At 41.2% G+C, this 11,694-nt stretch overlaps 1 protein-coding gene across 1 annotated transcript; it reads right to left on the reverse strand.

The window, feature by feature from the left end:
- Nucleotides 1–1,258: 1,258 nt before the first annotated feature.
- tomm70a (translocase of outer mitochondrial membrane 70 homolog A (S. cerevisiae)) lies at nucleotides 1,259–10,052 on the reverse strand. Its single transcript, XM_040031061.1, has 12 exons — nucleotides 9,719–10,052; nucleotides 8,057–8,230; nucleotides 7,464–7,590; nucleotides 7,259–7,368; nucleotides 7,015–7,163; nucleotides 6,532–6,739; nucleotides 6,133–6,267; nucleotides 5,941–6,048; nucleotides 4,783–4,899; nucleotides 4,323–4,420; nucleotides 4,105–4,227; nucleotides 1,259–2,927 (listed from the first exon to the last, which is right to left on the reverse strand). Exons 1-12 carry the CDS (start codon nucleotides 9,950–9,952, stop codon nucleotides 2,774–2,776), a joined length of 1,737 nt encoding a protein of 578 aa, XP_039886995.1. The 5' UTR covers nucleotides 9,953–10,052; the 3' UTR covers nucleotides 1,259–2,773.
- Between the last annotated feature and the right edge of the window lie 1,642 nt (nucleotides 10,053–11,694).

Raw genomic sequence — 11,694 nt, forward strand, 5'->3', positions numbered from 1 at the left:
TAGTCTTTGCATATACATTATAGTTGTAAGTATTGTTATAAATGTAAACATGTTTTTTAAATAGTTTTCCTTGTGTGCACCACAACAGCTGATTTTAAATTGAACAATCAAGACTTGTTTGAAATGTTTGTAAATTAAAGCCATTGCCAGAGGATTAGCAGTAATTGTACAGTCGACTTAGGTTCTGTTTCATGGAAAAGTGAGGCCTGTTCTCTTGTTATTCTATAACAAATAACAAAGCAAATAAAACCTATTTTCAAGACAAAATTACAAAAATTGTGTCATGCCCAAATACATATAGACCAGACTACACGAATATTTCTTTTTTCTAATGAACTAATAGTTAAATATTATTTATTCTGCTGTCCATCTTTTCATTTTAGTAGCAATGCATTCACAGATATATATTTTTTCTTGCCAGCATCTGCAACACCTGGAGCCAGATCCTTGGCAAACTGTCAAAGTTGCTGTCACAGCTTTACACAATAAAGAAATATAGAAAATTTAATACAGAGTTTGTAACATAAGTCAGTATTAAACTACTTCACTGTTATATCCTTACCTCCCAAACAGCTGTTCCTAAAATATTTCTGCACATAATTATTGGTATACTTAAATACATATTAGAGAGCAAACACCATCACACATTTTGACTCGAATAATAACAGAAAGTTGCTCTTAATGAAATGTTAAATTGTATATCTTGTCTGGGGAAATATCACAGTGATGTTTTTTATCAATCCAATGTAATATCAGTAGGATGTCCTGATATCCAGGAGCTGCTGTCAGTGGTCAGACATCCAAATATTTTAGGGGTTTCAACTTCGTCATGGAGCAGCAGTCCCAAGAGTCCATATTCATATTTATGGTGCCAGAGCTTTACCCTAAAGCATCTGAAAGGTCACGCTTAAGTGTTTTAATAGATTAGCAATTTTAAAATGGCCCCTCAGAAAAAGATCTAAAAACAGCCCTGTCTTCATAAAATCCCTCACAGGAAAGTTTGCACAATCCCTATTAAACAAATCTGGGAAGGTCAGCTGTGAGGCCTTTTAGGAAATACTATGAAATGACTCTATAGTCTGTTCAATAGACATATCTTTAATACTTACGTGTGCTACTTAGCAAGAAAATCAGAAAAACTGTAAAATTCTATCAAAGTTTCAGATAATCAGAACGAAATTTAGTTTCTAACTACAGGGGTTTAAAAACAATGTGCTGCACAATCCGGGTGAACAGAAATGATCAGATGTAAAACTCATTCCAAGAATTATAACTTTATTAGGACTCATTCTCTTTCACTTTGGTCACCACACGTATGGTAGATGCAGAATGTCAGTGATATCAAACAGCCAAAATCTAGTTCACATCCATGTTCTGAAGGTTAAATATGGTTTTAGTTGGAGTCAGTCTCACCAGCTGCAGCTCAAAATGCATGATTTGGTTCCTTGGCATCACCACACATGCAGTGATAGTTTACTGGGGGTGAGACTAATGAATGTCACAGAGAACGGGAGCTTTTTGTTGCATTTTTTTTTTTCAATGCTCCAGACGTACAATCATCAGTGGTGCACAGATGCTACTTGAGAACCAAACCACACACCGTACCAAGAGATTCTCAGAGCTGCATAGGCTGGAGACAATAAGGCTCGGGTTGTTTGAAAAGGAGAGATGAAAAAAGCAAATTAGAATTAAACCACTGTGTTAAGTATTCAGTCAAAAGTAAAAGGAAATGTAGCATGAAGAAAAAAACAAAAATCACAGAAACTATAAAAAGAATCAGGTTTCCCAATTTACATGAGCTGGGGAAAAACCACTAAATACCCTTCTGACACAAGAGGCAACTTCTTTTAAAAAAAAGGAAGAAAAAAAACAAACTAAAAACAAAGTTGGCTAAGTTTGTCTAATCAGTGTTTTGCAAAAAAACAAAAGCCTCAAAAAGGGTTTTCCTAGTGTTCAAGACAGCACGAGCATTGCATTTACATTAATTTATAAAGTGAACATGCTGCACGAAGTATATAAAAAAGCAAACAGGCAATCCCACCATTTAAAACGAAAGAAAAAAAACTTTGCCTAAACTCTGTAGGCTTGTATCCTGGGATCAACTCCAGCATTTCAATACAGACATTGTACATTTGACTATAATTTTAATCTTGTATTCAGAACTGATACTGTATGTTACAATATGGGAGTAGGTGGACAAACACTTTAGATCAGCATCAAGTAACAAGTGAACAGTCCATTGGAACTATAAAGCTCTCACAGTATTGTCTGTCGATTTAAAAGTGTCTCCAAACCCTTGTGGGTTCAACAGACTGAACATTTCAATTCTCTCTACATCTGACACATATACGTCTCACTCATCTACACTTTCCCTCCATAAATGACAACCTTTATTTTCATTCTGAGCCATAAAAAGCAAAAGGTTTGACAATGACGCCATTGTGGAATTAAGTGTCAGCATAAAGGGCGGTGTTGGTTAAAATCCACCCCCCACCCCAGCCACCCCACATCCTGATAAACCACTGAGTCTACCAGAGACCAGGATCATAGCCTCAGTTTGACTTTGAGTACAAATCTGGTTTCCATGAAAATAATCCCCTTCAATGTGACGTAAACACAGTATATATTCAGGGTTCGTCCTTTTTTTCAAATTCCCCCCCATATCATCCAGTATTTATTTTTTAACAAATCAAAGTGATGTCAGACAGTTGCACTTTTAACACAGTTAGATTCAGCAATGAAGACTGAGATTGGCGATCCATTGGCAAAACGGTTACAGAGTTGGAGGTTTCAGCCCGTACTTCCTCGCCACTTCTGTCTGGGCGTAGGCGGCGTCACATAACGAGTATAAGTGGGCCATCTCCATCTCTGACTTCGCTAGGTTAATTGCTTTGTTGAACATCTCGATCGCCTTGTCAAGATTGCCCCTGTGAAAAGAAAACACTCCAGTTATACCAAGCACTTGAAAAATGTGTAGATTTGATCATTTTCACCACCACAGGAATTTTTTCCCAGGGACTGTGTTTCCATAGCAGTCATCAGAGTTTTAAGTTCTTGGAGGCATCATCTTACTCCCAAAAGAGTCCCATTATGGGACTCTTTTGGGAGTAAGATAACTAAGCCGAGTGTGGAGCTGCAGCTTCACACTTGGCTGTGAACTGCTGCAGTGCGAGGTGGAGGCCACCACCTGCTAAAGCCAACAGAAACACATCATCTAAGAAAAGCAGAGATGAGATTCTGAGACCGCACAAGCAGAAGCCTTCCTTCACTTGGCTACACCTAGAAATTCTGTCCATAAGATCATGAACAGAATCAGTGACAAAGTGCAGTCGTGGTAGAGTAACACCCACCAAGAATGAGTTCGACTTATTGGTGGCTAAGCATACCAAGCTCTTGCAACGACTGTATAAAGATCGAATGGCTCCAAGCAACGGGCCAGACAGCCGACGACAGGCGCCAAACACCTTGTGACCACAGCTCAGTACAGCAGCTTCAGCATTGAGGCGCTCCTGATACGCTGAACTGTTGTTTAGGCGAGTGCAGATGACAGTCAGCACCCGTTCCCTGACCCAAAGGTGCAGGGAAAAAAAAAAAAAAAAAAAAAAAAACCTCTTGTCAATCGGGAAAAGCCCCAATTTACAGGCAGCAAGTTGAGGGAATACTAAGATACCCACCCCAGCCCACAGCCTCTCACCACGGGAAAGTCTAGATTGAGACAGACTGGTTACAAGATTACAATATTTCCTATTCCTCCTTTTCCTAACATTAACAAGGGCTCATCCAGACCCAGGAACCTGTCACACCTGAAGTAAGAATCAGATCCTTAAACCGCAAACATGATGTTTGTAACACTTCAACCAGCCTGTTCAAAATGGTACAAATATATTCCTTTAGGGGCAACACAAAAGCATAAAGCGCAGCAGCTGACTGCTTTCTCTCATTTAGTGTTTTATAAAGAGGAAAAATGCACACTATGGGACTCCTAAAAACATCCTGACAGAAATACCAGCATGCTACCATTTTTATCTTTGTACAAGTGAAAACATTACAAAGCAGCAGAGAAATCATCCCTGGGAACAAACACTCACATACTGTGTGACTCACCTTTGAACTTCAATGGTTCCCATGGTTTCATAGGCAAAATCACATTTGTTGTCGATCTCAATTGCCTTACTGATGAGGTCGAGACCCAAGTCGAGATCCTGTTTCCACTGAAGCTGCAACAAACTGCAGACAGAGCAAACAACATGTCACATTTACACAAACAAATCAGAGACATTATATGGATCAATATAGCCACATAACAGGGGAGAAACCCTTACCCCTTGTGGACATATGTTGTAGCATTGTCTGGTTCCAGTTCAATACACTTGTCGTACATTTCATCGGCTTTTCCAAATTGCTGCTGATCAGTCAAAGCCTGAGAAGTACACAGGAGGACTGGTAAAAACGTGCCCGCCAGGCATGAAAGCGACACTTTCCCATCCCAACAGGATTATAATGCTTTCACAAAATTACTAAAAATAAATCAGTGTACATATTAACCACATTTCCAAGCAAATGAGGGAAATGTTAAGGATTTATGGCTATTTTGAATACATATCATGAGGAGTTGGCCAAATCAAGATAAGCAGTTTTGTTACAATAAGCTATCACAGAAAAAGAGAAGACTGCAAACAAGTATTAAAACAGAACAGAAACACACGGTATTTCTATTTCATGTGTTAATGTAACACTACAGCCTGTCACATTTTGTTTATATCCATCTCCAGCCGAGCATACCTGAGCGTAGAGAGCGTAGCCCTCTGCACATTTTGGAAACCTCCGGATAACATCTTCAAAGCCATCCATGGCTGTCTGTATTTGTGAAATATTACTTCCAGTATATGCTTGTCTGTACTGAAGGACAGAAGAGTCAAATGAAAATGATAAATGGCACAAACAAAAATCACCATATGATCATATAATGAATAGAAATAATTAAACATTTAAGGCAAAATCAGGCAGTTACAGGCAGCAGGAACTGGGACGCTCAGACCATTAAGAGGAAACTGAAAGTGACCAGTGAAAAGTGGGATATGCTTGAGGACCAGAGAGCAGGTTTTTCAGGCTTCATCTCAAATATGACTTGTATCCAAACTTTCAAAGACTTCTGGCATATCTTCCAGGTCTCCTCATACCGTTAGCCATTCCTGCTATTTTGGAAAAGTTACCCTAAAATTCTCTCTTCTATTGTGACTTTATATCAGCGCTCCCCAACCTTTTGTGCCATGGACAGTTTAATGCCAGACCTTTAAGCTGTCGCGGATAAATACAACAAAATAAGATGATACGATAATAATACTACAATAATAATAAACGTGACTTCACTGTGTAATTGTGTAACTTTATTAGCAGCGTCCTCCTAAAACGCGCCAACAACACTGAGAGTAACATCCTCCTCTCTGCCCCTTAATGCACTCTGGTCGCTATGGTAATATGCAAATATTTCTTTCAAAATAAGACGCACAACTACAACACGAGATTAGACCCAGGGAAACCGGGTTAACGATAAAAGCCCTGAAAGCCATAACTTTCACACCCGAGCCTCAACTCTCACGGTCCGGTACCAAACGACCAGGCGCTGCTTTATAATATTATATACATACTACTGTTAAAGATAAAATATGTAGATTACTCAGACACACCGTCTAAAGGCTTAAGGAACCCTGCACTGTCTTGTTGTCCCTTTTATTTTGTCACCATCACTTTGGGACTGCAGGGTGACCTGTGGAGTTCTGCCTACACCCTGCTGGTGTGTGCAGGTTCTGAATCAGTGCTGATGTGGACTGATCTTTCCAACAATCTTACCTTCTGTGATTTTTGAATAGTTTCAGATAGTGGTTGAACCTGTGCATTGTTACGTATGAAGAGCCGCACTGCTTTTAACTGGTTACTTACAAGGGCAAAGCACTTCTGTGCCTGCGCCAGAGCAGAGTCAGGCCTGAGCAGGATGCACTGATCAAAGTCTACCACTGCCTCATCCACCTGGTCCAGCAGGATCTTCAGCTGAGAGAGAATACATGCATAACTGGATGTTAGCAGTTGTTACACCAAATCAACAGCAGGTTACTAGTTTACCCTCACTCGTACCTGCCCCCTGTGATGATACACATCAGGGTTCCGCGTGTCGATCTCTGCGGCCATGTTGAAATCCTGTGTAGAGAGCATTGGCTGCTGCTGCTGCATGTACATGCTTCCACGCTTGATCAGCGCATTGGCCCTCAGCTGTAAAGTTCAGATAAGAGTACAGAATGCTTTTTAAGACTCCTGTAAAGAAATGGTTTTTGGAGCTTACAAATTATGTGATCCTAAAAAACAGGCATGCTCGTAAAGTCACAACTTGGTAAGCCTATTCATCTTCTGGCTAAAACCTAGCTTGTCAGGCAAAATTCTGCAAGAAGTACAATAAAATTACCCGAGACCATTATTTGACTTTTTAGTCCATCCACATAAACAACCAAAATACCCCAAATAATAAATCGTGTGTACCTTCACGTTGGCGTCCTGCATGTTGATGACCCGATCCAAGTCGGGCTGAGCAGCAGTAGAGTTTCCAATCAGAAGGTAGAAGGTGGCGCGCAGCAGCAGCGCCTCGGCGGTGTATCTTCCTCCTGACTCGATCTCCTTGGTGCATTCGCTGATGATTTTGTCATAATTTTCCTCCTCCATGTACTGTTTTGCCTTCAGGTACCCAGAGCTAAGCATATAGGGAAAACTATTACCTACAGAAATGTCTCCTAATGAGCACACACCACCAGTTTTTAAATTAGCATACCATGACAACTTTAGTCTAATTAAGCCTGCCTGCTTTCGTTAGTCTAAATACGTGCGACAACATGCAGGTTAGATTTGAATTATTCTTCTCAAGAATGGTGCCATAAATAAACACAGGGCTACAGATTCTTTACATTGTTCTGTAACAACAGAAACCGTAGGTTATGAAAAAAGTTTGGATTAAGAAGATATGCCAACCTCTCTGAGACCTCTGCTGCCTCGCCCTCCTTATCCTTGTCTTCGTCTTTCTTCTCCCCCTTCTGCAGGGGCTGGGAGATTATGTCATCAGTGAAGGAGCTAAAGTACGACTTGATGAACTGAGGCGAAGGCATCATTGGCTCACGGTTCTGCATTAAAATGTTTTTGGGAGAAAAAGAAAAAAAAAGTTCAATGTGAAGATAAAGGCAAAGAAAACTGAAAGTGTCTGAAAGTGAACAAACACCTTGTACTTCTCTTTGGCCTTCTCTTTCCCAAGCTGCTTTAGCACCTTGTCTGCTAGCAGCATGCTCTGTTGGTTCTGGAAGGCCTCGAGAATACACACCGCTGTGACATCTGGAGATCACAGGAGAAAAACGCAGCAGACTGTCAATGAGAGTTGCACCTCAAAAGTTAAACTTGGAACAAACATTTTTATAAAAACATCTCACCCTCTAGACACTCCTTCCTGTTTTCTAGCCTCTCCAGAGCTTTAGCCCTCCTGAACAGAGCCTTCACATAGCGTGGATTCAGCTCAACAGCCTTACTGCAATCCTGCACCACCTCTGTCCACTTCATCTGAAATCAAAGGTTCAGTTAAGTTTTAATTTGAAACATCCCTGCTGTGTCTCAATGAGAGATCACTTTAACCTCTCGCTGAGACAAAATGAGATACTTTGTGCGGTAAATCCTCAAACATAAAAGAGGAAAGTTAAAACTCAAACACAATCTGGTCCAAAGAACACGAACCGTTTGCTTCTGCAGGAGTCGACAGAAACCACAGTTTGTTTCATTTAGCATGCCATCAGGGTGTGAGAACAGCAGGACTTTTTAACTAAAGCCATTTTAAGTCCAAAAGAGTGCCTTACCCAACCAGCTTAACCTAGTGAACATCTCTGGGGACAATATCTAACTGAGAACAGTAATAACACTTAAACTGAGGTAGCTGGAGCTCAGTGTACACATTATGCTTCTGGAAATGTGCCTTTAATTATTTTTAAACTCTACAACAGCTTCTGCATACTTTACAGGATGTTGTGCCAACCTGCTGTTCGTAGGCTGCAGCTCTGTTCTGGTAAAACGTTGACAAATCCGACTTCTGCTCTGTGGGGCACAGAGCAATGGCCTCTGTGTAGCACTGTATGGCGTTTTCATACTTTCCAGCTTTGAAGTACTTGTTGCCTTTGTTCTTAGATGCTTGGGCCCGATCCAAAGGACTCTAAATGAAAAAACAAAGAGAGAGAAAGACAATTATTGATTTGTCCAATAAACTGGAAACGTGACCAAGGAAACAAAAAAAATTTATGACAACTACGCAACAACTGACCGACAGTCTGAGGTTTGTCGAACAAATCGGTGAGCTGCTGCAGTAATTATTGACACCAAGGGCACACTGAATGCCTGATTATGCACTGCATGCACAAATGCTTTCTCCCCACTCTACATAACACCAGCATACAACCAAAAACTTTAAGTACACGCAATTAATTTCACCCAAAACCTCAGTAGCATGCAGAGTCTTGGTAATTTCACCCTGGATGCTTCCTTTAGCTAGAATAAATACAGAACTCTTATCTACACTTTTACACTGTGTAGAGAGCAATTAGTGTGATCATTTTAGAGGCCTTTGGAAAGGCACAGCAGGTCCTGTGCCATGTCTTGAGCCACTCATAATTTCTTAATATTATACTGGGAAATATGTGGCAGCAAAGTATGTAAGGCAAAAACAGAGTTTGTACGAAAGTTAATATTTAGTATGACCACAAAAAAGACATCAGGGTTGATTATACACATAACCAGGAATGGCTTACAGGCATACTTAACAGAAATATGTGCATTTTTTGGTTATTTACGTCTATTTCATAATCAAAAATGAATTTCTCGCTCAAGTAAATAAATCCTACTTTACAAAAAAAAAAAAGTTTAACATGTGTTTTATTAAGGTCCTGGTGATTTTCCTGAACTAAGAACAGAAACTTCTGTATCTACCTAATAAAACGTTGGTCTTTCATCCATTTCAGTTAGAATTGTCCTACCCATGTGTGTCACACCGTTTTAAGATAATGTAAAAACATTAGTAAGATGTACATGTAACAGAAAGTAAACCGAAAATGTTTAACATCTATTTAAAACGCACTGGCTTCATTACACTGTTTAACAAATACAGCCCATCACTGAGGACATTATGCATGACAGTGGAGAGTAAATGAGGTGACAGTCACCTTTGGCTGCTACACTGTCTCTACCTAAAACAGACTCGAACCATCCCCGCCCAACGTCACTTTCTGGGAAAGCAGCTTTAGCCAGCTAAACATTAGTTACAAAACTCAAACCTCATTTCGGGTAATTATTATTATCATGCGGTTGATGTCTATTTTACCGCTCAGCATCGGGGATTTTGGCGTCAGATACGGACGTTTTTCAAGTCTTTTGACGCAAACATTTGCAGCCAGGCATGCTGACCTAGCTACTGTTAGCTTGAGTGCTAGCTCTCTAGCGATTAGCATAAGCTAATCTGGCTCCAGTGGACCGGCTGCTGCCGGCCTTGCACTGCGGAGGTAGAGCAGCTGCTTGGAGGCGGTAACGTCCGATGTCCTTGACTGTATTTTTATGGCAATGACACGGTTAGTCAGAAGAGTGTACCCACTGCACGGACACCCATCATGCTAATGTGGTAAGAGTGAAATGAGGGCGGCAGAAGCGTCACCATGTTCTCCTGCTCTCGGCCGGATCGAGATTCGCCGTCCTGGCCCTGCACGGGGCTGGCGCTGCCTTCAGGTGTTTTCCGCTCCCCGGTCCCCTTCTTTTCCTTCGTCCTGCTGCGGTTCCATAGGTAGACCGCCCCGACTCCGAGTACTATGGGAGCCCCCACTAACAGGGCCAGCTGCCACCGGGGTAGTCCAGTCCCAGACTGCGGCTCGACTGGCTTCGAAGCAGCCATGATGTACAAGTGAGCAATAGTTAACCAGCCAGCAGCACCACCTCCTGCATACAGCGTGACCGAGCTCGGCTTCTTCTTCCCGTGCTCCGCGAGGTCACAGACACCAAGGAATCATGGGATACTAAGAGAAAGGGAACCCACGGGGCTGAGTGTAGTTGCAGTCTTATATCGACGATTTGTAGTCCAAACATCTCCAGACCACCAGCTACCGCCTTTCCAGTGCAGTTTGTAGGCTAGAACAGAGAGGTTTGTTATGAACCACTGACCACGTGGACCAAGCACTTTGTTGACTGATATTACAGCGACGCCTGCTATATCATTAAGACTTCATAAACAATCACCAGTGATGGCTGCGCTACACTTTAGCTATCAGCGAGGGAGCTAATGTAAATAGCAGCAGTGTTACTTGCCAGTGATTACAGTCTGGGAGCATTTTTTAAAAAAGTGTGTCACGTCTGGAAGAGAAAACACGCACGTCTCTCAGTTCCGGGGCCTGTCTGAAACCCTGTCTGGGCCTTTTGGACCCCTCACTGATGAGGTATTTTTCCTCATTGAGAAGACATGTAGAGTTGTGGGCTGTGGATTAATGTGTTGTCTAGAGATCCGGTCTCCCGTTGTTATTATCTCATTGCTGAGATGTCCAGAAGCAGTCAGCTTGGATGTTTTGTGAGAGGAAGCCAGTGTTAGAGGATGTATCACAGCAGGCAGCAGTACCCTGCTGCCTGTTTTAAATGTTTTGAAATCTGATTGATATTTAATAGGGGTTTTGTGCCCTTCTGTTGTGTACTGTGGGTGAAGTGTGCACAGCAGATCAGCAGTTCAACAGCAGCAGTAGGAGCGACCCAGTTAACTCTATTGTTCTATGTATGGACTTACGCTACAAGTAACACACACACACACACACACACACACACACACACACACACACACACACACACACACACACACACACACAGTTTGACATGTGTGTCAGAGTACTGTGCTTCTCTGAAGTTCCTTCAATCCCTTTAAATTTGTTCCCGGTATACAATTCCTGAAATCCAGACGGGTGTTTGGAACATGTTTCCCCTGCACCAGTCTAGTTTGATTTCTTTTTTAAATAAGCACATCAGTACACGCATTTGTACTGATAGGGATTGTTATTACAGATTCAAAGCTTTTTCAAGGAAGTCATTCTGTAATTGTTTAAATCTGAAAACTTTTTTTTAAGATTTTAATTTTCTTGTACTTGCTGTTGAATATATGGAGGTGCATTATAATGCACTGCCCCACTGGGGCTTTCAATTGCCTTTGCAGCATGACTGATTTATACATCAGCACCACTGCAGTGGAGCAAAAAACCTGCATTTATTACCTTTTAGCATCATCAAAGATTCATTTTGAGAGAAACTTTATTATTTAAAATTTGAATTAGCATTTGTTTCTGTGCATTTAGTTGTAAAGAACATTGACTATTCAAACAAAGACTTTGCTATCAGTCACTATCCATGTGAGAGTATCATTTAAAACTTTTTGGTCCTCTATTATCAAGAGTTTCTTGAGTTTTGTAGAGAAGCCTTCTTTAACCCCTTTTATGATACTTGAGACTCTGTTTTTTGCCTTGAGACTCTGTTTTTTGCCACGTCAGTGTAAATGGCTGAGCTCTTTTAAGCTTTACCGTGTATTTGTCGACAGTCTCTTTAATCCCGCTCACAGGTCACAGAGATCAGAATTAAGGAGCTCATGACGAGTGGATCAGACAA

This window comes from Simochromis diagramma, unplaced genomic scaffold, assembly GCF_900408965.1.
Source record: "Simochromis diagramma unplaced genomic scaffold, fSimDia1.1 OVJJ01000334.1, whole genome shotgun sequence".
NCBI lineage: Eukaryota > Metazoa > Chordata > Actinopteri > Cichliformes > Cichlidae > Simochromis > Simochromis diagramma.